General features: G+C 44.0%; 3 protein-coding genes across 4 annotated transcripts in view; 1 reads left to right on the plus strand and 2 right to left on the minus strand.

Moving 5' to 3' along the window:
- LOC106741959 (serine/threonine-protein kinase 17A-like) overlaps positions 1-984 on the minus strand; it is an 11573-nt gene extending 10589 nt beyond the window's left edge. Inside the window, exon 1 of the mRNA XM_014614451.1 lies at positions 116-984. Within this exon, the coding sequence (XP_014469937.1) occupies positions 116-249 (134 nt within the window). The 5' untranslated portion in view covers positions 250-984. The remainder of the gene's footprint in view (positions 1-115) is intronic.
- A 3681-nt stretch (positions 985-4665) lies between these two features.
- LOC106741914 (mitogen-activated protein kinase kinase kinase 4) lies at positions 4666-12402 on the plus strand. 2 transcript variants are annotated; one of them, XM_014614347.1, is made up of 19 exons: positions 4666-4721; positions 4802-5000; positions 5428-5565; positions 5743-6019; positions 6111-6305; positions 6453-6643; positions 6710-7114; positions 7193-7438; positions 7507-7722; positions 8016-8432; positions 8494-8598; positions 8658-8832; positions 8887-9346; positions 9405-9752; positions 9828-10015; positions 10086-10254; positions 10317-10439; positions 10497-10648; positions 10711-12402. In XM_014614347.1, the coding sequence occupies exons 2-19, from the start codon at positions 4924-4926 to the stop codon at positions 10888-10890; spliced, it is 4062 nt and encodes a 1353-aa protein (XP_014469833.1). In that variant the 5' UTR covers positions 4666-4721; positions 4802-4923; the 3' UTR covers positions 10891-12402. The 2 variants fall into 2 exon arrangements, with proteins under 2 accessions (XP_014469833.1, XP_014469834.1); XM_014614348.1 differs by lacking the exons at positions 4666-4721; positions 7507-7722 and having other exon boundaries at positions 4756-5000.
- Positions 11770-24284, minus strand: LOC106741916 (choline O-acetyltransferase). Its single transcript, XM_014614350.1, has 10 exons — positions 24254-24284; positions 19855-20027; positions 19289-19469; positions 19026-19200; positions 18573-18802; positions 18296-18507; positions 18112-18234; positions 17846-18044; positions 16611-16811; positions 11770-16256 (listed from the first exon to the last, which is right to left on the minus strand). The coding sequence occupies exons 2-10, from the start codon at positions 20001-20003 to the stop codon at positions 16050-16052; spliced, it is 1677 nt and encodes a 558-aa protein (XP_014469836.1). The 5' UTR covers positions 20004-20027; positions 24254-24284; the 3' UTR covers positions 11770-16049.
- Between the last annotated feature and the right edge of the window lie 1035 nt (positions 24285-25319).

The raw sequence follows: 25319 nt of genomic DNA on the forward strand, positions 1-25319 counted from the left end.
GGGGGGGGGGGGGGGGGGGGGGGGGGGGGGGGGGGGGGGAGAAAAAGAGAGAGATATGAGAAACAGAGACAGAAACGACCCGCGCCGTTTCAAGTTATTCGGAGTCGTGGCTTACCGTGCGAAAGGCTGTTCCTCGACCTCGTAGAGTTCCTCGAGGGTCTGCTTTGATAGAAGTCTTTCCAGTCTTTCCGGCGTGGGAGCGAGGTGCCCTGGGATGTTGGTCGGCTCGAACAGATTATCCGCGGTCATGGTCACTACTGCTTGTGGTCTGTCAACGTGTCAACAGGAAAACACACCGAAACTAAAGGAGAAACGCTTAAACAGCACCAAGCCGAGACGATGACGTGTTAGAGATTCCAGAGATCTCAACGCGCACACACACACTGACAGAGTTCACAGCACGAGTCGCGTTTTCTCTTGTATTCGCTCTCTCTCTCTCTCTCTCCTGATTTTCCTTTCTCTCTTCGACTTCTCTTTTCACTCACTCACTCACTTGGATCGCGGGTGCACGAGTGCTTTTTATCTCGCGCGGCGCAATGCACGGAAAACTAGCGTTACTTGTGATCATGGCCACGAAACACATTTCTGAGTGAAGTAAAACTAATCCGAGTCGATTCACGCCGGGATGACTCGTCGCGCGGTTTCACACGGATTAGTCGCTCACACGCGTACGCACGCGCGCCACACTCGAATTCGAAGTGAACGACGATCTTTCGCGATGGAGAAAGAAACGTTGCACGCTCTCTGCTCCTGCGTTGAATGCGCGCACCGATCGCAAGCAAGCGCCGAGAGCGTGCGCTTTTGATTCCCGTTTGAGGCACATACACACACACACACTCTGCACCAGACCGTTCTCACCGTGACGGTATACCAACAATTGAACCTACTAATGCTGTATCACGGCCTCCTCCCCACCATTTCCTAATGCTACACGTAGAGTAGGAGCGGAAAAGAAAGAGAGAGAGAATGTAATCGTGGAAGATGGTGCACTAGATGAACGAGAACGCCCGACTGCCGGCGAATGAAGCCGAGAGAGGAGCGTTCGGGTATGCTCGTTTACTTCCTGTTACTTCGTGTTACCGAGGAGAATGCGCGTTGCGTGTTCTCTGAGTATGCTGGAATTATGGATCACAGGATATCGTTAAAATATGTTTTTAGATCAGTGTTAGAAAGAAATTAATTTTTTTATTGTGTTTCTTCCGTATCAATAAGCTGAAAATGAGCTATTTGAATCGAACGCTTGTGAATCGAAAAAACCATTTCCTCTCTGAATTTATATGTATTTGACCCGGATTCGTGCAGCACGAATCCACATTTTCATTTACTATAAATCTTTCCAACTTCCGACTAGATGCTTTCGAGTTCCGCCGCACAGTGTTACGAAACTTAATAAAAAAGTGGCTATAAATTATATTTTCATATTTTTTACTCTATTTATTTCAGAACAAGTGTAGAAGCAAAATAACATATTTTTATACACTCCATATGGTCTAACACCGCAGGTACTAAGTCCGCAAACTAGTTGGAGATATTTATAGATATAAAATTATTTTACGTCTAGTGAAATTAACGATTGAATCTGATACACAATAAGGTTTTTACAAAGTGACATGACTGTTGTGTAAGTTCTTTACTGACGAGTGATCTGGTAATTAGTAATACAATGATTTTCCGTCATTGTACTTGATATTAGTAAAGAGCAATGAAAGTCTAACAAAGCTGTGATAATTATTTACAATTGCATCAGACGAACTTTGTATATTTTGAATTTTTCTCATAATACCATATACGTATATAACATTCATATATATTAGGTTGGGGAAAAAGAAATCCATTATTTTTTCAGTAGATGGCTGTAGTGATCGATATCTCGTAAAGTATCGATTAACAATTTCATATTTATGCTCGTTGGAAAGGTGACATCTCGCACTAAAAATATTCTTTTGTTGTTTTTTGTTTGGTCCATTCAGTTGTGAGTTACAGGGTGTTAAAAATGGAAGTCAACAAAGAGAAAATTCGGTACATTTTACAGTTTTTCTTTGATTAAGGCGAAAATGCAAGCCAGGCGGCTGTAATTGTGAATGGTGCCGATACTGTAACAGCCAATTACGTGCAATTTTGGTTTCGTCGATTCCGTTCAGGTATTTTTGATGTTAAAGATGCACAGGTAGGCCCGTCGTCGAAAGTGTCGATAAAATCACAGAAATAATCGACCGGCATGTTAGCAGTCGTAGCATCGCCCAGGAGCTAAAGATCGACCATAAAACAGTTTTAAACCATTCGCACAAAGCTGGATTCAAAAAGAAGCTCGATGTTTGGGTGCCACACCAATTAACACAAAGAAACATGATGGATCCATCTGCGAAGCCTTGGCCAAACGGAATGAAATCGACCCATTTCTTAAACGGATGATGACTGGGGATGAGAAATGGGTCGACAACATTGTGCGGAAACAATCGTGGTCAAAGCGTGGTGAAGCAGCTCAAACGGTGGCCAAACCAAGACTAACGGCCAAGAAGGTTCTGCTGTGCATTTGGTGGGACTGGAAAGGAATCATTTATTATGAGTTGCTTCCATATGGCCAAACATTAAATTTGGATCTCTACTGTCAACAACTGGACCGTTTGAAGCTAGGGATTGACCAGAAACGGCCAGAATTGGCCAACAGGAGAGGTGTTGTGTTCCATCACGCCAGGCCACACATGTCTATAGTGACTGGCTAGAAACTCCGGGAGCTTGGTTGGAAAGTTTTGATGCATCCACCATATAGTCTGGCACCAAGCGATTACCATGTTTTTCTTGCATTGCAAAACTTCCTTAGTGATAAGAAATTGGCATCAAGAGAAGATTGTGATCGATTACTAAAGTTTTTCGCCAATAAGGACCAAGACTTCTATGAGAGAGGCATTATGAAGCCACCTTTAAAATGGCAACAAATTATAAAACAAAACGGTGCATATTTGACCTNGTTTGAAGCTAGGGATTGACCAGAAACGGCCAGAATTGGCCAACAGGAGAGGTGTTGTGTTCCATCACGCCAGGCCACACATGTCTATAGTGACTGGCTAGAAACTCCGGGAGCTTGGTTGGAAAGTTTTGATGCATCCACCATATAGTCTGGCACCAAGCGATTACCATGTTTTTCTTGCATTGCAAAACTTCCTTAGTGATAAGAAATTGGCATCAAGAGAAGATTGTGATCGATTACTAAAGTTTTTCGCCAATAAGGACCAAGACTTCTATGAGAGAGGCATTATGAAGCCACCTTTAAAATGGCAACAAATTATAAAACAAAACGGTGCATATTTGACCTAAATCGGACAATCCGAAACATGTTAAATAAAGTCTTGCAGTTCACGTAAAAATAATGGATTTCTTTTTCCCCAACCTAATATCTAATGATGTTTACGTTGCATTTGTANATACTTGACAGTAAAATATCTTCAAAAATATGAGAGATACAGCAAAATGTTTCAGAAAAAAGTTATACGATTTCGAGGGGGACAAATAATGATAAAATTAAAAAAGAAAAAGAAAAAAAAATATTTCGAGGTCATATGAAGGACATTGTTATTTTTAATGGAATACGGTCTTTTTTTCTTATAAAATCTGAAAGAATATTTAATTTTACGTAAAAAAATGTAAAGTTTTTTTTTATACTAAACTCATTATCGCTACTTCATTTCCTGGTGTGGCGGCTATACTCTATCTCGCTTGCCGGCGAGCTAGTCTTTTGTCACTGCACGGCTAGTCTTTTGTCGCTGTACGGCAGGAGAACAGTGGAGACTAGCCCGCCGTTAGAGCTGCATCGTTCTAGTGTTTCTCTACGTAATAAAAGAGTCTTTCTTATTCTCTGTGCCGAGTACTCAGTGGGCGCATGCCTAGATTCTTCCCAGGCTATCCCTTCTAAACCTCCACAATGGTAACAGCCTGTTCTGCAATATGTCCGCCGTATGTCGGAACGCAGCCAATGAAAAATTTATTTTTCTAAAATAAGTTCTCCTCATTGGACCATCAGAACTATGTTCGACAGCGATATACGACGTATTATAGAACTGCTCTTCAATGTTAGTTAAGGCCGGTATTCATAGTTAGATCTTATATATAAACCCCGGTCTACAATAGATGCTTTAGAGGATTGACCAATCACAGTCGAATATGAAGAGAATAATTAACTGTGATTAGTCAATTTCTTAAAATACTTATTGTAGACCGAAACTTGTCATTGACCTTAACGACGAGCCGAAGTTGTAATACGATTCAACGAATGATCAGGCGTATCTCTTTTTTTTTCGTTTAATACGACGAATTAAAAGACTTTCATTTTCAAATAAAGCTCGCGGTGCGTTTTTGCCAGCTGTGTGTTAGAAATACCGCGTTTTGATTGGTGTATTTCTAGAAATGCACCAATAATATTTCTAGTATGAGAAAGAATCCGGTACAAAAACGTGTGCTCAATATGAACGCGTAAAATTAATTAATTACTCAAGTATATTTTAATGGTCAATTTTTATACTTATTTTTACATATATTTCTTCTATGTGTTATTGTATAATTGATATACGTATGAAAGTGCGTTTACATGCCGCAAGTAACGTATATGGTTTATATTCTGAACTCACTTATCGATAAAAGTACTTTAAACGTACTTAGCTAATCAGGTGGTTTCTATGCCACTTTTATCGATAAAAGTTGAATTCAGAATTGGACCAATATATAATGTACACATATCGAGACACTCTAAACTTCGAATATATATTGAATGAAACATTTGATTTGATACTCCTTTTTTTCAATATAGATCGTGACGTTATTAAACAGTCAGCCGGAATCAGTTGTATACGCGTATGGTGGGAGCGAACAAGTAGTGGGAAGAATCGCAACGAAGGAAGGACGTCGTGCGCGTTTGTCGGGCAGTCGAGAATGTCGGATACGCCGAGCCATGCCGCGACGATCGCCGACTACGACTTCATCGATGACGAGGACGCCGGTCACGCCAGGTGGGCATCCTCTCGTTCAAACAAGGACCGATCGAGCTTTGTTTACACTGCTCCTGATGCAACCCATCGATCGACGATTAAAGCGCGGCATTTTGACGTAACACGTGTCCGCCACGCGTTGTTTCCAATATATCTTACGACGTTCGTAATTGCTAGTAACGCGAGCGTAGTTTGTCATTTCGCTAAAGTGACGCGATAAATTCGTGTACATATAACTTCACGTCAGGTGTTGAGATCGTTTTAGTATCAACGTCTGTCAACGTTTGTTTGTGAATTCTCTTTCAATTTTTTACTTAATTAACATTTCATTTGTTACAAGTGTAGAACAATTTATTCGAATCCTTCCTCGGGAAAATTCCCCGACGATAATCAGTGAAACACCATCCGGCGGAAACGTGTGTTCGATTAAAATATATCGTGCTTTCAGTAAAGCGTCCAGTCCAACGAACGAGTTCGAAGAGTCACTGCACGCGATGTCTGATATTTACGGACAAACGCCACCAAGAACTCGTCACAGTCGCAAGAAAAGGCACACGAAGCAAAGGCTGACAGGCAGAGGTGACGGGTATGTTTCGTAACTTTTCTAATTATATCAATCGCAATGTATCGTTTGATTATGTTGTATGAATAATTATATCATATTAGGACTGTGTAAAGATCGTTTCCAGAAATGTATTTGTGACAAAAGTAAGTCGAATGGTGGTTAATTGTGGGTTATATTTAGTTTATGTTGTTCCTACAGCGATATCAAGTCGGTTGAGAAGGAAGCTCGACCAAGGACAGCCATTCGTAGGCGCAACACCTTGGATACTATTATTTTTAACGAGATGTGCGACAAAGCTGACAAAGATTGCGAGAATGAAGCAAAGGATGATGCGAAGGAGAGTAATAGAAAGTACAAGAGAAGCTTGAAACTATTGCGCGGCAATGAAAGAGACTTGAAACTCGATGTGGAGGCTGCTTATAATTACGCCGAGAAACACGAGCATATGGCGGTATCGACCCCGAATCAAATCAAGGTTTGACAAAGTGAAGGCTGATTAATTTCTCGCTTTTTCGCAAGCACTTTATCACCTTTGTCTCGCGATCAAAGACACGTGTTGTTCACAGATCGAGACCAGAAATAGATTTCGTTGCTTGAAATCCAAGCCTGTAGATGTGGAGGAAAAGAAGTCTGTGGAGCTGGAAGTCTGTGAACAGAGTTTGCTGATGAATGAAGAGAATCTAAGCGTGCAATCACCGAGGGCACAGAGTCTCAAAGAAAGACAGATATTTCACGACACGTTCTCCTTCTTAATTAAATTGGTAAATTGTTGTTATTTCTTATATAAATAATCCCTTCTTTCTGGATGTCGCAGATTATTTTCTCGCAGACTTTGCGGTACTACTGCGATATTTCTCAATGTTATGCATAAATATTTGCTATTTTTTTTTGTTTTTTTTTTTGCACAGGGAAGCACAGAGCGAAATTGTCGTCGTCAGATGAGCCATGAGGAAACTAGATGGCAGAATGAATTGAAGGATCTGATATGGTTAGAACTGCAGGCCCATCACGCCGATCGCAGCCCGATGGCGCAGGATGAGTACTTATGCCGTCAACGCGAGGCAGTGGAAGGTTTGCTTGCGAAAATAATGGAGTACAGGTGAGCAGCAAATGTAGTTTGGACAGTATTCCAATCGTTCGCTCGACTCGTCTGTCTGTATCACAGATACGACCCCATCGCGGGAACGTCCGAGATGAATTGCATCAGCCCTGGCGATATTGCGAGCGATCGACTCGCAAATCCCAGCTCGAACGTCGAGCTAGGCGTGTGCCCAGGTTGCCTCTCTATGTTCTGTCGCGCGTGTACGCGCGCACAAGGTGAAGCGTTGCAGCAGGTGGAAGGATTATTGGGCCGCTTGGAAGCTGCGGAGGCATTGTATCCGTCGTCCCAGGCGTTTGCCGCAAATTATCCGTTGTATAAGAGCGCCGAGTTCACCGACAGGGTGAAAGCTATGTGCCTTTGGTACAACATGACCAAACACCATCGGCTCAAAGTACAAATACTGGGTAGACTGCTCATGATGCTGCACAGCAAAAAGAAACAGGAAGAAGTGAACGATTCTGGCATCAGGCATGTTTGATTCGACGCATATTTTACGAAATTTCCGAAATAGATTACCTCTAGCGAGATAATCGTTCCTATCTGTAGTTCGCGATCTTCAGACACCGTCGATTCTATCGAGCAACGACAATCCATGGTCAGGTTTGAGGTGCCTCAACAGGACGAAACTTCTAGTCCCTCCGACAGCAATAATAGCAATAATTCTTCGGTTGGGGGCTTATCGTTCGGACAGTCACTGCCTCCCACACCTGAAACCTCGTGCTCGTACATCGAGGATGAGAGAATCGAGCGGCTCGATTTTTATTTAGCCGAATTCGATCGACACGCCTACAGGTACTTGCGATGAATTCCCCTTTAATGCGCACGATTTATCATCACACAATTGATTAATGCTTCTTCAGAAAGTATGTTGAGGATGTGCTGAAGACGAGAGGTCTCAGGAAGAGTCTGAATTTCCTGGATCGACTGCACACATCTGTCTTGCGAAAAGCAAGATTAACTTTAGAGAAAAATGACTGTGATAATAGCACGAGTGAAGAGTACGAAGGTGACAGGGAATTACGACGCTACGGCGTTTGGAGCTCCGAGGCGAGGGAGCTGAATTTACCGTCGTACAGGTGTTTGTTGAAGAATCTCTCGATTGTAACACTTTCAGTCCTGGCTCCGATATTAGCGCTCGACTAGGAGGATATTATTTTCTTTCAGAATATTTCCATGTTTGAGACTGAATTTGATATTATGTCGCAAGAAAGCGGAGAATATTTCGAGGCACTTTTTCTCGTAGGAATCGGTAGGAGCACAGCCAGACGGTTCGACTCGGGTTTGTTGCGATTCGGGGACAGGGTGGAGAGTGTACGTTACGTACCACGTAGTGAGATTTGCACGATAAACACGTTTCTTCTTTCCTCAGGGCAGCTTTCGTATTTCTGTCGCGTGTGCCGTTAGACGTGGTTCATGAATTTCTGAGAATGCGATTGGAGCAGAAACCAGTGCAACCGAGCCCGTTGTCGGTCCGGCAACTGATGCGAGAGCTCCGCGAGGGCATCAGGATCGCCTGTATCCATCGAGACAGGTTCGCCGCGCATTCACGCGCCGCCATCGCCAGCGACGAGACCATTCGCGAGGGTCTGTTCGAGCAGGACGTCAAGTACTTCGACGAGAGCTTGAGAGCCGTGTTCGAGGTGTATTTGGACTACTTGCGACAGTGGGTGGACATGGTGCAGCACGACAGCTTCCACAAGAATTTGATCATGGACGAGTGGTTGTTCGTAAAGTCGATCGCCGGGAACATAAGCGACGGCTTCAAGATCGCCGGTGTGAAATTCTGGTAATTGCATACATCACGCGCGGATACGATCACGGTCGGGTGAATGTCTCTTCTCTTACAGCGAGATCGCGCGGATAATGATCAAGCAAGTCAACGAATTTCTCGTGGAACGGCCTCGCGAGATTCGGGAAAACGCGGAAGAGAAGGATGACGAGTTGTCATGCAAGTAAGAGAGGCTTCTAATTTGTTTATCCGAACGGTACTTTGCAGCTGTTTGTTCCGCAGTGAAACGTGGTTCAGATTTCATCTGATGTTTGTGGGCCGTGAGTGGCAGGGAATGTTCGTGGAGGCTCGGGAAAAAGTTGTCAAGAGCATCAACCTGGCGAAATGCGTGAAACGCGACATGGAGAAGTGGCCGGACCTCGACCAGGAGCTGCAGGAGTCGTTGACTTTGCTGAAGGTAACGATCATCCTCTCAGTGATCGGAGAACGTGTCTGTTTTGCTTACTTTTAGGATACAGCTTTGTATCTGAGGAGTCGCATAATAGTGGTGATCGAGGACTTCCAGCGGGAGGCCGACGAGGTGGAGCAGTCGTACACCGAGACCGACCAGTCGGCGGCCATACGATCGAGGATCCGCGAGAATCTCCATCAGGCTTACAGGATGGGTTTCGATTATCACAGGGAGATGTGCGCGCTGTACGCGCGGGAAGAGAAGGCCCTCCTGGCGCGAGGTCTCGTCTCGTTCTCGCTTCTGTGGATGGACTTCGTGACGACGCGGTGCGAGCGTGGCCGCGGCTTGAGGCCCAGATGGGCGAATCAGGGCCTCGAGTTTCTGATAACGGTATGCGAGCCGCACTACACGAAACACATCACCGATCGGGAGTTTGAGGAATTGAAAGCATGCATGGATCGCTGCATATCTCACGTGGTGGGGACCGTGTCGGTCGCGGCGTCCTCGCCAGAGGCTGAAGGTAGTATGATATAACGAACGATAGACCCTCTTCCCTGCAGTAAGGTCTCTTGTTTTAGGAATGATCTTGAAAAGACTGCCCCGATCGAGAGCTTCGTCGCCGTCTCATTGTAGAACCGCGAGTTTCAGTCTTTCTCAGAAGCCGCGGGAAGCCGGCCTGAAGTCGCCCGAAATATCCGCTAGGAAGAGCGCGGTGGACGGAAGTCTCGCGGTGATAATAAACGCCGAGCGGGGCACGCTCAGGCACGAGAGAGTCGTCTGCGCCATCAGCAAGGTGGAAAACGAACTTGACGAAAGGTTACGGAATCGAGAACTCATCGGACAGACCATCGACAGGAAGGCGGTCGACCGAGTTCGCATCAAGGCGAGGAGGGTTACTTTCACGTGGCAGCGTGGTATCAAGATAGGTGCGTTGATAGGTGGGGGGGGGGCGCGATCTCGCCTGCTGAAAACGAATCGAATGCGCGCCGCCTCTCTTTCAGGCCAGGGAAGATTCGGCAAGGTGTACACCGTGGTCAACAATCAAACCGGCGAATTGCTGGCCATGAAGGAGGTGCAGTTACAACCGGGCGATCACAGAGCGATCAGACGCGTTGCCGAGGAATTACAGATTTTCGAAGGGATCCAGCATCAACATTTAGTTCGATATTACGGACTGGAGATTCATCGTGTACGACGAATGAATTACCGACTGATACCGACGCGTCGCGACCGAATTGAATCGTGAATTCTTTTTCCAGGAGGAAATGTTAATTTTTATGGAATTTTGCGCGGAGGGTACGCTGGAAAGCTTAGTGGCGGGTAGCGGCAACGGATTGCCGGAACCTCTGGTGAGAAAGTACACCCATCAACTTCTCACGGCCGTGGCATCGCTGCACTCTCACGGAATAGTTCATCGAGATATCAAAAGTAATTATCCGGAAGTAAGTAGTCTCTCTCGAGCGGTCTCTACCCCTTTTTCTCTGCCGTAGCTGCGAATATTTTTCTAACGGACGAAGGCAATTGTCTGAAACTCGGCGACTTTGGCAGCGCGGTGCAAATCAAAGCGCACACAACGATGCCCGGGGAGCTTCAGGGCTTCGTTGGTACTCAAGGTAACTCAAGGCTTCTTCACGTTTTCGTCGATTAATGTCCTATTATTTTCATTAAAGCATACATGGCGCCCGAAGTATTTATGAAGTCTGAAGGCAGCGGGCACGGCAGAGCTGCCGATATCTGGTCTGTGGGCTGCTGTATCGTCGAGATGGCGAGCGGCCGACGACCCTGGTCGGATTTCGACTCGAATTATCAAATCATGTTTAAGGTACGTGGACACGCAGAGGGGAGTAGAGACGACGAACACTAACCCGAGATTTTTCGTGCAAGGTCGGAATGGGAGAGACGCCGACACTTCCGAAGAATCTTTCCGCGGAAGGTACAGATCTCGTGAAAAAATGCCTCCAGCATGATCCGAAGAGAAGGGCGACCGCGAATACTCTTCTCGCGCATTCCTTCGCGCAAGCGTACGAGGACGTCAATGCTGATTTAACGATGCCGCGTTATTGAGAAGAGGATCTCGCTACGTTTCGTCGTTTCGTACTTGGAGCGAACACTTGAATTTTTTGTGCTGCACACGAGAGACTTTCTCGCTCTTTCAACTGATGTCATTCGCGTGTATTTCGATCGCACTAAACGGAGAAATATCATAGAATTATATTGTGATTATATTATTTACGGTGTAATTATACAGGTCGTCCCGGAAAATTATCGGATGCCAAAGAAATCTCTTTGGGGTAAAGTCTGGGAAGTCATTTTTATGCCTGTTGTATATGTGATTTAAGGTAGCCATGATAGGATCCAAGACGTTTTAGTGAAACAAGATTAGTTTATCATAGATAATTGCACGTACAAAGCCGGTCGGACGATGTTTATAAGGAATATATGAGCGCATTACAATACGTTTTCTCTTCTCACAATTTGCCCCAACGTACGAGTAAATCGTGTAATATGTATTTTTGTATATAAAATTTACATGTACGAATATTATTCGTCTAAATTAGAGGCGCAATGTGGCTCCAATTTAGAGATTGATACTATATTATTCAAGAAGAAATGGTTCTGCCTGAAAAGAAGTTTGCGAGCTACAAAGCTACTTGCCTGCGTATACTCCTTATAAATGTATACGGCTGGTGCGAAGAACCAGAGGAGGGTAAGATTGTCCACATTCCGAGGGCTGTATTCTTGACGTATCGGAAACTTTATCGTCGATTAAGACGGGCGGTCATGTTTAGCGCGATTAGGCATTGAAGGTACTTTGCCGGCAGCTTTGAGCGTGTTGTCTGTCTGTAATATGCGATTGCTTCGTAAACGAACAACTTGTTATTGTGGAATAGATATTCTATTTTAATAAAAATAAAAACTGGGAGAGAAGATAAACTACGACAATTGGTGTACCGATGGAATTTATTTCTGCACGAAGAAACGTACACACGCGTGATACAACATACTTTCGACGTGGGTCATTTACTTAGCAGAGGTATGCTGTGTATGCTTTCCGCGCGAGCGGGATGTATTTATCTATCGAATGTTTTACGCACGAGATTAATTCTTCCTTCATTCCTACTCGCATACAATCTTTCCCGTAAGAAAAATTAATTTGCGATCGAGCATATATTTCGACCCAAAATTTCTGCCAATTATAAATGTAAACCAACTGGAACAAGTGAATTTGCTCGAGAGGATGGAAGGAACATATCCTGCGAAATATCCAAATTATAGATAGACTTATTTTTTTTACATATATGATCTCTCATATATAAATTCAAATTCTATCTTTACTCTCCAGTTTATAGCTGGGTCTCTATATACTAGATTTCACTTTTATTTATCGTTTATATTATTAATTCATTCCCAATTAGATGTCGATTTTAATTCTCTTTTCCTCATACATTATATGAGAAATTAAAAATAAAAAGAGATGTATTTTGTGTTATAGAAGAGAACGTTTCCAATATGATACATTGTAGAAAGAACGGAAAGTAAGAAAGACCACTAAATTTATGACACGAAAAAAAAAAGGAGATATAACGAGGCAAGATCGTAATATACATATATATGTACATATATCGCGAGATCATCGAAAACTGATATTCAAGTGATATTAAATAGTCAGACGCATGATATTCTTCTCGTGTTTCGTAATTTTCATTTCGAGTAGCATCTATTTGGTAGCCTTTCAAGTTTTTCAAACTTTTCCAAACTGGTGAATCGCGCACACGAGAGCTTAGTATAATATATATATATATATATATATATATATATATATATATTTATGAATTTTTTAATAAACATTTCAACAACGACGAAAGCGACTCTCGCACATACACTGCGAGTCGTATGCGTGAATCACGACGATTTTAAGAGTCATTTCTTTCGTATCAATACATATCGAGCACTATGTCGGGTGGCCACGCTGCGCGGACATACTGCTCAATATGCAACACCTTGTACATATGTTGGTGTTTAATTTAATTCCTCATAGTTCGAAGTGACGCGAATCCTATGTTATTAACATTACTATAATATTATATCTTTATATTCTATATAGCGCTACTTGGCTCTTACTGCGCTTTATCATTCGCTCTAACATTAACAGTCTTAAAACGCATAGTTTAAAATATATCTTCTAATAATCACAACGTGTGTGTGTATGCCCGCGAAAATAATATTTTCCATGATTCGTAATTAGATATATAGACACCGATTGTGTTCACACAAGCCTTCGGAGCTATGAGGATTAAATTAAAGTATGATTATCACGGAACTTGCAATCAGCACAATTCAACGTCCAAAAACCACATGTAAAAACCATAGAATGTTATTTCATCGCGATTCACGCAAAACGGCCGAGATCATCCCGAAAACAACGAATAATTTAACGCACCAGTATATTTCTATCTGCTACTTAGAACTCGAGTTATACTGTAATTACATTCGTAAGCACACTCTCCTACCGATTTATCAGGATATGCGTTATCCCGGAATAAAATCGTCGCTACGTTGGCTTTCGCCTGATATGCGTGTGATATTCTTGGCCGCAAAAGTGCGATCACAATGGTTTTGCGATATGTATAAGTACTCTAACTATATTTCGTGGTCTTAATTGTAATAATAGATACTTTCTTACAGACCTAGTAGAGAACACTTGCACATATTATTACGTATACAAGGTGCAACCAAAACGCGGAAAGCGCTTCGAACCGCTTCGAAAGAATATTTATTTCCTTGGTGTATCGGGGTTTTTTTTTTTTTATATTTAGGCGAAAAGATGTGTTAGTTCAGTAGTTTGCTTTCCGTTTCCAAGCTATTTATATATTTTTTTTCCAATATCCATGCAACTTTCCTTCGAAATTGCTGCCAGCAAAAATGCACATTTCAGTTGTTCACTGCATACGTGAGAATACGTATGTACTTTCGAACGCACGCCTCTTGTCATATAAACACACATACATATATATATATATATTTTTTTTTGTTTCGTCTTTTTTTCTTTTAACAATAACGAAGAGACACCCTCTCGCAAATGCACTAGACGATCGATTGACTTTTGAACATTCATAAAATTTGAATGGATAACTTATGGCACGCTACAAACGAATCGGATAACGACAGTAACGTAGATTAAATTCTACTTACGACGAAGCTTCAACAAGGAACGAACAAGTAAATCTTTTCCAAGACCGATTCAACTCCACGAATATATCAAGATCGGACCATCCTTCGAATACTCGATCGAATGAGTAACCGTAACAGTGGATTGTAAAAAATAAAAAATTTTTAAATTAAAGCGTCTAGCATAAATTCGCAAATAAAATATAAATAACATTAACGAAAGAATATATGAAAATAATCGCATTTATAACGTTAACGAGACGTTTGGATATGAGAATGCAGATGAGGGAGACTCGGTACGTCGTAGAAGAGTCGATGTAAGAAAATCTTGGACTTCCTCGCTTTGCATGATAGATGTGATAACAGAACGAACAAATTTGTCACACAATGGTAAATCCAAGTCCCTTCCATTTTCCAATTTTCTCTCATCATACATAATAATAATCCGACTAGAATCAAAGGGTTGATCCAAACGACGCTCCTAACAACGTTTTATCTCATAGCTGTGTAACGAGGCGATTTTCCTTGATAATTGCCGTTACATCCATTAGTCGAGAGGACAAGGCGAGAGCGTAACAGATCGCCTAAATATTCCAAATCGCGGATTCATCATTTTATCCAAAGGGGTAAAGTGAAATGGGATCATCATGAGAGAGTCAGTCAGCTTAAAGATGATTTTACACGCGTAAATTTGATATGTATTACACATGGATATGTGATAGATTCTTGTATAAATGGTAATTTTTGAGAAGTTTACAGGGTGTTGTCATAATTAAAATGGCACATTTCTTGGTTTTTCTTTCTTTACAGCTAGTTCAGAATTGATATTTCTCTGGAGCGAAAATTTTGGACGAATCGACCAGTCAGTCGAAGAACACGATCTCGTGCATTTCTTTTTCCCGTTAGAACTCGAAGTATCGCGTTCGATTTTACGATAATTTGTCCCGTTGTGGACGTGAAATGAGAAAAAAATTGGCCGAAAGGGAAAAAGCGTCATTGAGAAGACGAAATTTGGGGCATTTTCTACTTCCAAAATACCGAGTCACTACTTATGTTGACTCCCTGCATCATGTTCGAGGAAGCGGAAAAATAGCGCGATAGTTAGAGCTATATCGTCGACGATCGACCGGCTTTAATCGAGCGATGCGATCCGTCGACCTATCTAAGAATTGGACAAGAGTTTACTGTGCGGGCGCCAACGATTGGCCACATTTAGAGTGTTCCTGCGGCAGACGAGACGCTGGAAAAGCCCTTCGGAATGAATGGAAGGCAAATTCAATCGGTAGCTATGAGAAATACGTGGTATAGAGTAACCAACGTTTTTCTACACGTATAGAAAGTTTTCTGCGCGTATTTCTGTTAAAATCATTAGTCTTCTTTCGCGATTCAAATGGATCTTTTCCAGCGCTCGGGGCGTTCAAGAAACTTGACGAGTGGGTCAGAGTTTTAAAACGACCGATCTCTAACATACTCGCTCACTATGTGACGGCTACCGCTGAAGGATTTAATTCGCTCTCGTTAACGCGAGTCGACTAACATGCGTGTGTTTGAGTGTGCGCACGTTTTTTTGTACATATTTCTCTAGAAAACAGACAACGAGAGACTCACTTCTAGTGGCCCAAACAACAGAGAACATCTTAAAGATATTTTTCGATGAGTTTGCGCGCTCCGGCGACGCTTTTCTCCTCTACTTTATAGAGATATTATATCAAACCAGCGATACATTTAAGAAATTGCGCGAGTTAATTTCTCCGCGTTGCGTACACGAATCTGTCACGACTTTCCTCGATGCCAAGGGTGCTTCGAAAGTCGCGCTCCGCTCGTTCAACGGCGACAAAGGGAAATTCAACTGATCCTTACACGTCCTCCTCGCAATAAATAAATCACTTTCGCGGCGACATTTCCGCTAATATGGCAATACAATGAAAATGAGAATAGATGTTATATACAGGATGTTCCTCAGAGTGGAATGTTTTCGGCAGCGTACGGGATCAAAAAAAGGATACGTTATTACTCGGCCGTCGAACCACCCTTTTGTTTGCGGCGTTGGTTTATCACTTTTTGGAATTTTTTATCATAGCTGCCATATCTCGCAGACTCTGTTCTAGCGTTTGCGCAAATTGCATCGCATTGGTTCGGCCGTCGCTGTGAAAGGCGGAAACCGAGAACGTGATACCGTTTGGCCGCATATTGTAGGCGCATCCGTAACCATCCGGCACCACCGGCCCGTATCCGGCGATCATCTGGCTCTTCGACGTGATCTGCAAGACAAATTTTCACGTGTTCCTACAACAATTCGGACAATTATTAATCAGTCTGTTCTGCGAAGGCACCTTGCTTGCGTAGTAACTTATCTCACGCAAACGTGTCGACCTCGAGCTGTCGGAGTCATTAAATACTTATAAAGAAGTTCTCTCAGCACATCCGGGATCTTGACTTACATTCTGCCGTGACAGCCCGCTTGAAATGCGCATTGGCGTAGTAACGCGTCAATCGAGTCACAAATTGATTCTGTTCGTTTTGTTCAATAAATAATGATGTGATATATACATTCACAATTTTGAACAGAATTTCATCAAATCGACACCAATGACCAAATGAAAGGGCGATCTGACCTGCGACGTCGAGAGGGCGAAGTGATTAACGATGGCGTAAGTTTCGTCCGTGAAGATATCCGGGATCGGTTCGCCGACCTTCATCGCCGCGTAACGCAACCCCATCAAGTGGTTGTCGATGCCGTGTCCATGTATGTTGTCGTTCATTTCCTTGGTCTGTCTCTGTACCGCCAGGTCGAACAGCTCCTTGATTCTTTCCGCCTGGAGAAGCAATAAAGTCCAACATTTCGCGCTGATTCGAGCGTCTTCGTTCGCTATTATTTCGTGAGATAGACGCTGTGATAAGCGCGTGATGAGACAGAGCGACAAAGTTGGGGAAATATCGCCAATTTGCGAAAATCTAAATTATATAAATATCTTCGCGGGAATTATGAAGAGGATGCGATATAAAGGAAAATGTTGTAAGCACGGTAAATGAGAAACAACAGCTTGTTACCGCGCGCGGTATTTTTCGAACGAGGGTGGACCGTGTAAAGGAAACAAACGTCCCCACTTGCCCGAGAGAATCGTGCAAACACTCGAAGAAAGAACAGTCCAATTGATTGCCCTTTCCTCTTTTTCGACTTTTTCTTTCGTTCGTTATCTAGTCTTTGCAAGCTGAGTACGGTAGGTCTCTTTCTCAATCCTAATATTTAGCCGAGAATGGATTGCTCGAGAAAGGAGACAGTAGCGTGATTATGCGCGGTGTATGACAAGAAGATTGGCTAAATGTGGAAGAAAAAATTTGACGCGCAAGAATAGCGTGTTTGCTACATCTTTGTAACGAAAAAAACACATGCACATAGCAGTGGAGTCGGTAAACAGAAGAGTAGTATCATATCGAAACCTTTTTACAGGCGGATGCGACCAACAGCTCAGAAACTTTTCGTAACACTGCAAAAAATGTCAGACGAATAAATGCAACCTCTCTCTGAACAAGTTCTTCACGATAAGTTCTTCGCTGTACCGCGAGCAATCGACGAAGAGCGCTAATTTTTATAACATCGTCGTAATATGCAGCTTTCTCGTGACAAAGTATCGTCAAGGTTTCGTTGCTTCGAACGACTCCCTCGTTGAAAGCTAAATCATTTAGAAACACCGACAAATTAAAGAAAAAAGAAAAGGAAAGAAAATTCGATCGAACGATCGGTCGATACAACGCGGCAGTTTAAAGAATAAAGCTATGCAGAATTGGAAAAAAAAAAGATGGAAGAAGCGACTTGTCGTACGCGCGAAATAGGAAAAATGGCAGTTACACTGTAAATGGTGAACTGAACTCTTTTCGGGCTCCCGTCCAGGGCGTTGTTGGACTGATTGGTCTGAGGATCGCCTTGACACATCGCCTTCGCCCATGCCAGCGCTTCTGGACTCGCCGCCCGGATGCAGTCAACGCGACCCATCGCGAATCTCCGGATGCTGGCGCTCTCGTAAGTAGCCACCAATTTCCCGTGGAGTCTGCGAACATCGCGAGAACTCATTTACGGCGAGAGCTCAACGGCTGTTTACGAACGATCGAGAATACCTGAAATATGTAAGCTGGAGTGCCAGTTGTATGTACACGTCGGGACTAATTTTGCAGGATTTCACGAATTCCTTCGAGTAATCCTCGAACAGCATAACACACAGGTCCAAATCTTCGACCAGCCTGAACGGGAAAATATCGTTTCACAAAGTCACGGGGGAGGGGGGGGGGGAAGTTTACTCACGCGTCGATGCTCATCATGGCATCCCTGATGTCGTTCAGGCTTTGTTCGCTGAGATACCATTCCATCTTCTCCGGCGCCGGAAGATGCGACGGTACTAGATTCTCATCCGGCGGCGACATCGAGTCCACCTTCAACGTGATATCCTCGACAGCTTTAAAGATAGCCGGTGCTTCGCCGGCGGAATGCTCGTACGTAAATCCCCACAGTCCGTCCTGCGGACACAAGGAGGTGTTCGACTATTCGAACGAGCTACTGTTCGCGAAATTTGTCGGCTCACCTTGCCGAGAAAAGGTTGAAGGGTCTTGTCGTACCAACGATTCGCGGCCAAGTGTCTGGATCCACCGCCGTGAAGGGCGTGATGCAGCACGTTCGCGTAATCTCGATCGCCGATCCATCGGTCCTCTTTCCTCACGGGATTGTTGAACGTGGTTGGTAGTACGTCGTCGTCGATGCAGACGATGCACAGGGAACGTTCCAACAGTTCGAGATTGTGCCGATTATGCTCATCTGCGGGTCATTTTACGACAGTATTCATGAAAATCTGTTTAATTAGCCGTTTTATTTACAGGAGGAGCGCAATTTTCGTTACGATATTAATTAATCAGCGAGTTCACTCGATTTGCGTACCGTTGAGAAAGGTCGGGTTAGCAGGGAGCTAATGGGAATATTGGAGAAGCGGAGAACACGGATAATTACACGACGACCACCCATTCGCTGACATTGTACGCACTTTTGATCAGTTCCTCTCGCGCCTTCGCCCAAACCGGTCTCTTCGCAGTCGTGAGAATACCGACCGGCGGAGTCCTAGGGTCGGCTTTAGTTTCCATAATCATCAGTAACTGTTGAACCAGTTCGGCTTCCGTGATTCGGTCTCGGTCCGACGCTCTCACCGGTACGCTGTAAAACTAGGGGAAATGCGCAACTGGATGAATGCCGATCGTCTTCTTCATGAGATTTTAATCTTAAAGATGGAAAAATAATTACAGCCGCTACCTGGTTATGATGCGCAACGACGATGTGATCGCCGCAGGCCGCTCTATCGAGGAGAATTTGCTCGTCGCCGTTTACCCCGGGTCGTCGATAAATCCGCAACATTTTGTAATGTTGCGCCATGCAGAGCGATTGCATGGTCTTACCATCCTTAGACCTCGCACGTTCGACTTCCAATTCGCACCTGACCGAAAGAGACACGACTTTCTTTTTATCAATCGCGTTTAGTAGATCGCTATTAAGAGAACCGTTTTCGCGCGTTTGCGTTAGTTTTTGAATCGAAAGAAAGGACGCAGCCCCCGGCTTATTCCAGGCCGGATACCGAGGATCCTTTTGAGCCGCTCTCCACGCGCGGGAGACTCCCTTTCCTCTTTATGTTCACTTTCTATGGATCTTACAGCCCGGATTTCCTCGCAGACGTACGCCCTCTCTAAATTGATTTCAGTGTGGCTTCTTTTTGTCCTTTACGACGTCGTCGATTGGCACGTCGTCAAACACAAATTGCGCGCTTCTATCTCGAATGTATCATCCAAAATGAACAAGAAAAAAAGAAAAGCGAGGGATCTCACCTGTCCAATTTTTCTTGATAATTCAAAAGCTCGATGAGAAATCGCGCGAGAAATACCGCAGATTCCCGCTGATTTGCAAATCTCTTCGTTTTTACGAGTGCGCCGGGGTTGCTATTAATCGGTAGAGCCAGTGGGACGGACAGGTACATGTCATTTAGCCACCACTCTGTCGCCTGTAAGCAATTATTATATTAAATACACTATATGAATGATTGTAAATTATCCAATTACAAACGTATCAGTTATTAGTTTCACAGTGTTTGTTATCTGACACATTTAATTGTGCATTTGCAATGCGTTCTATAATGCCTGAAAAAGTTACGCGTCAGAAGATAAGATGAAAGATTGCGAGAGATCACGTAACAGTTGTGCTAATTATTTGAAATGACACCGCGCAACGTCATGTGAAAGTAGGCGGCCCGGAAGTGGCTCGAAATAAAGATCTTCGCAAAAAGATTCCTGACGGAAGTCACATCCAAACCTGTCGACGCACGATCATTCGGCGAGACGCAACAAAGATAATAACACCGAGAATGCACTGAGAGTGCATTAAAACTTCCTGGCAAGTCTAATCACTCGTTAGCTCGTTATCGGTGAATCATCTAATTTGCTTTTTTAATTATGCATAATCCGTTACGCAATTTAATGTCGACGTCGTTTTTCACACTCGACGGGGATTATCCTCGACGCGTCATTAAATACGGATTAAACAATGGACTTGGTTCATTGCTATTGTCACGCGTCGCATGGTAAAATCGTTAAAAGGGAAGAAAGCGCGAAACAGTTGAGCGTCTGCGATACAGTCGAGAGTTACAAATCCTCCTAATCTTTTGTTAATTGCACACACAAGATGAAATTACGAGAATTAAGACGAAAGGTTTCGAAAGCAGAGAAAGATCATACAAGCTGCTAAAACGCTGCAAACGCTGTCTCATCATACGTTGTAAACGCGATTTATCTGTGTTTCGTCTCACATATTATCTGCTTATTTTACGACAGTTTCGCCGAAACGTCGTAAACGGTGTCGAGAAAATACACCAAGGAACATCGCTCTCACGCATGAAACTCGACATGATAAAATGGCTTTTGTGACGCGAACATCAGAATTGCAAAATTTCACATTATCGGTCTTTAATTTACTCGCAACCGTATCGCTAATAACCATCCCTCGAAGTTTTCTTCTTTTTCTCGTGTGATTCTGGGTCAGTGTGACGAGTACCGTTCGCATGCATGTTTCACGTCTCCACGTCGATACGGAACGGATCACAGGTTTACTTTCGAGAGAATCGTCTATAGATAGAACCTGGGAGCTCGACTTGCCGTTTATTCGCGGCTATATTTGACACATAATCCTTTTTCAGAACGCCTTGGTTGATATCACCGAATTGGCGATTAAGGTAAGGTTGCGCGAGGAATGGTAATAGAATTGTATTTATTTTACAGGACGCCTCTCCCATTTTCTGTCGATCAGGAAATTGCGATTCGTAATTGTTATGACATTTGAGAGTATTCATCGCGTGACTATCGATTATACGAATTCTGTGCGCTGTAGAAGACAAGCTGGATGATGGCGCGCTCGAAACAACGAACGCTATTTCTCGGATAGTACATGCAATAGGGAAGAAGCGTGATACGATACTTCTGTAAGGAGCTAAAAAAATGTTAAACCAATTTTGTCTCGCAGGGGGTGTTTTTCAATTGCGATATCTCCGCTGCACGAGTTACGCAAATGCCGTGTGAGACGCACGCTTAACAAAGCGAATGCGTCGCGTGCGGGAGTTTGCGCTCAGACCGTGGACAAGACTTACGCGACCGGTGAGAACCGGTGGCTTTGATCGCCGATGCTAAAGCCGGTCGACCTGTTCGGAGGCGAACGAATATATTTCGCCGTCTTGCTTGCGCCATGAACACGTGCAACGTGCTGCGCAACGCGTGTCTTACAATTTCAATATTATAAATTTCTCTCTCTATCATCTCTCTATCTTTTCCTGTATTTGGAACTTTCTTTCGAGCAGCCAGCTCCTGTTTCTTCTTAATGAACACGTCAGAGGTGTAATAACCGCCGTTTAACGAGTTACAATAACCGAAAATACAGCGTTGTCACGTAGACGCGCTGTTTCAGCGTAATTAGTACTTTCGCGGGAATAATATAGCGCTTGACACGACCGACGATCCAGGATATGCGTGAAAGTAGAGTGTCTCGCAATTGTGCTTTACGATATCCCTTTTCTCATTCTCACATTTCGCACAGTTCTAATCTTGTCACATTTATCAATATACATCGATTGGTAGATAAAAGAAGACACTTTTTCAAGTTTCGCTAAAACGATAGTTTAAACTCGCTTGTGAAACCGGCGTCTAAAGTTTCGCGATGCACGCCGTTCTCCATGGCTTAATGAGACATCGGCGCACGTGATCGGTACATTAGAGCATCCATGCGGAATATAGATTAGAGCTTCGTGTGCCTGCAATGGCGATACGCGAAATCTTAACGAGCGCAAGCAGAATTGCGAGACCCGTGTCGTCGTCGATGAGGAAACAGCTGGCGCAATATCTCGATGCATTCGATCGTTTCTCACCGCATTGTTTATGCGTTCTCCAGGCTTGCCGAAAATGTTCTCTTCTTCAGAAATTGCCGTCTCGCACAATATTATCGTTCGAAACGCGGGAAATAGCTTTTCAACGAGTATCTTACGAAGAGATTCGCTCATCTTCAGCGTGTAAAACACTTATATCCTGTATCAATATTATTAATCGCCGTCGTGTTACCGTCGAAGGGGCGCAAGGGTATAATCGAATAATTCTCGCGGAGAATTCGGTTTCATCCCGGGGACGAGGGATGACGGTGACGAGGCTAATTTTGCGGTCGTCCCGGTTACCGCGAACCTTCGTCGCACAGTCCTTATCGAACAACGTTTCTACGGCTGAAATTTGCGAAACGTTTCGCGCGTTCCGGGAGACATCAACCCCATCGCTTCGAGTTCGGCATTCGGAGGTGTTGGGTTACGGAGATTTCAACAGAAGCCGACGAGGCGAGTGAGTTGCCATCGAGAGCTCTCTCTCTCTCTCTCTTCCACCGCGTCTTTCTCCGCGCCGTCCTCCTCGCAACGGCGCAAACGCGGCGTTATCGACCACCCGGCCGGCCGCGTGCCGTTAACACGTCGTGCGCGACACACAGATATTACGTCATCATTGTCGCACACGCCAATTATCGCGAGACAATGTTTCGAAATTGATGCGCGTAATCTCTCAACGAAATTCTTTCTGCACACGAGCTGTGTAATTTTTTCAAAGCCATCATTTCGTTGTTTACTTTCGTTGGAGCTTTGCTATCGCGGAATGAATATATATATATATATATATGGGAAATTTAGTCTACAACGCCACCCTCGCGAAACTGCTCGTATTTCAGACAATTCAGACGCGCTGCTGTATCGAGTTTCCCGTTTAATGCGATACTTGATTAGCCACGGTGAAAACACACGTCAGGTCGAAAGCTCACGCTCTCTCCGAAATCGATGCAACATACGTTCGCGAACTGGTAGCAGCGAAACTGGTTGCGTGATCAGCGAATGGAAAACGCGACTATACTCATCTCGAAATGTGTTACGAGAGAAAAACTGTAATATCTGTCGCTATGAAAAAAAACAAAGAAAGGTATTTTTCGTGGAAAATGTGCGTCAAGGAGAGAGAATGATATTTGCAGATTCAATTTCTAAGAATGTGCAATTTTATCTTTGTTTTGGAGCAGAACTCGTCTTACGTTATTACGTGCGATTAAACTGCAGGCAATTCGCAACGCTTTGCGATTGTGCAAATGCGACGTCAAACCGTTTCGACACACAGATATTGTGCCGATTTTATTGGCCGCATTCCCATGAAGCTCGCAATCGCATGGAGAAGTCAGCCCGCGGGCAATTCTACGAGTTAATTGCATGCGATATTAATGTTCTAAATTGTTCGTTTATAGATAGTTTCGGAACAATGCTTTGCAATGTAATACTCGACTTTCGATTGCGAAAAGTTAATAATTTGACTTATCTCTCACTTCGACAGCGTCCATTGATTATTCCGACACGTGAATAGGAAGCCGGAGGAGACCTCGACGAGGAGACTTCGACGGTGTACGCGGCGAAAACGGGATGAAGAAGTTCCTCGCGGGATTAACCGAGCGTACGATGAGCGGAAGAATTAATTTTCTCTCTCCCCCGTGCGAGGGAGAGGTAGGTGGATTCGGAGAAATTCACAGTTCGCTTGATCTCGCGGCCAGGTGCTTTCGCGAGATGAGAGGGTTACCTCGCGGTCGATGCGAATCGATCCGGCTCTTTAAGCGGGTCGTAACCTCTAGCAAGCCCGGCCTTTGGGACGAGGTCGCGTTGACCCAAATCGGGAGTCTTACCTCGCCTTACCTGTCTGCCCGCTCGCTATGGTTGCCCTCCGGTACTCTCCCGCAATCGTTACCTTGGATTCTGCGCACTCGGACGAGCCTGCACCGAGAGCCATCTCTCTTTCTCTCTCCCTTCGCTCGGGGTCAATCCGTTCTTTCACCTCCCCGCGCGGATAACACGCTGCAACTTTAGACACATTGAAGTTACTGTACTGAACGATTCGTCGTTTCCGTACCGCGGAAAAGTGAAAGTAACAACGTCTGAATTTTCCCAAAGGTTCGTTGGATAATTAATTAATTAGCGCAGAGATTTCGAAAGCAGGCCGTCGTCACAATATTGCGGAAGGATTCCTACGTGTGAACAAATTGAACAACACATTGCCTGTAGAATATAGTTGCGGACCGTCTCTTCTTTTAACGAAGAATTTGTTCAATATTTCTGTAAATCAAGTTGCCGACTCTTAATTTCTCATATAACAAGGAAGAATCTGCTGAAAATTAGCTCTCGCAGTCATAAGGTTTGTTTCTTTTTACGAAGGTATCCTTCTTTTCCTTTCTCTCGAGCGTGCGGAACGATTCATCGATCCATCTGACCTGCCTTTTTGCACGTACTCGCTCGACTCTTTCGCGTCCTTCGTCTCTCACAAGCTGAGATTTAGAGAGTAATCGTGATATTGTTTTCTAAAAAAGTAGACAATTCTTATTCCTTACGTGACAAAGGCAGCCAAAGCCGAGCAGCTCGTCAACCCATTTCGAAAATTTCATTTCGGTCTTGTCTCTGGTCCGTGTCGGAGAGCGTTCGCTGCGGAGGACCCTTCTTCGCAACGAGAAGGGGCTGTCGAGACGGGATAGAATTAAAGGTTAATCCCGCGGGGTATATCTAGCCGGTAAAAGAGAGAGGGGGACGGGTTTCCCTCCTGTCGTGTTTCGTCTTCTTCTCCGTGAGGAGGGTTTTGTTTTTCGCCCGAGACTGAAGGATACCATAAATATTTGCACTTTTAAGTGCTTCTGGAATATGAGAGCAGGTCGCGTCGAGAGGACTTGACAACTTTACCTATATATTGTCCCTGAGACACTT

The sequence above is a fragment of the Dinoponera quadriceps genome, unplaced genomic scaffold (assembly GCF_001313825.1).
Source record: "Dinoponera quadriceps isolate SergipeBrazil2010 unplaced genomic scaffold, ASM131382v1 scaffold458, whole genome shotgun sequence".
Taxonomy (NCBI): domain Eukaryota; kingdom Metazoa; phylum Arthropoda; class Insecta; order Hymenoptera; family Formicidae; genus Dinoponera; species Dinoponera quadriceps.

Excerpts from the sequence above, each read along its gene's own strand:
- LOC106741914 (XM_014614347.1), top strand. The coding sequence starts at position 4,924 with ATGTCGGATACGCCGAGCCATGCCGCGACGATCGCCGACTACGACTTC. Across the intron at positions 5,566-5,742 it reads CTGACAGGCAGAGGTGACGG|CGATATCAAGTCGGTTGAGA; the intron begins GTATGTTTCGTA and ends TTGTTCCTACAG. Across the intron at positions 7,115-7,192 it reads GTGAACGATTCTGGCATCAG|TTCGCGATCTTCAGACACCG; the intron begins GCATGTTTGATT and ends TCCTATCTGTAG.
- LOC106741916 (XM_014614350.1), bottom strand. The coding sequence starts at position 20,003 with ATGTACCTGTCCGTCCCACTGGCTCTACCGATTAATAGCAACCCCGGC. Across the intron at positions 19,470-19,854 it reads TATCAAGAAAAATTGGACAG|GTGCGAATTGGAAGTCGAAC; the intron begins GTGAGATCCCTC and ends TCTTTCGGTCAG. Across the intron at positions 19,201-19,288 it reads TCGTTGCGCATCATAACCAG|TTTTACAGCGTACCGGTGAG; the intron begins GTAGCGGCTGTA and ends CATTTCCCCTAG.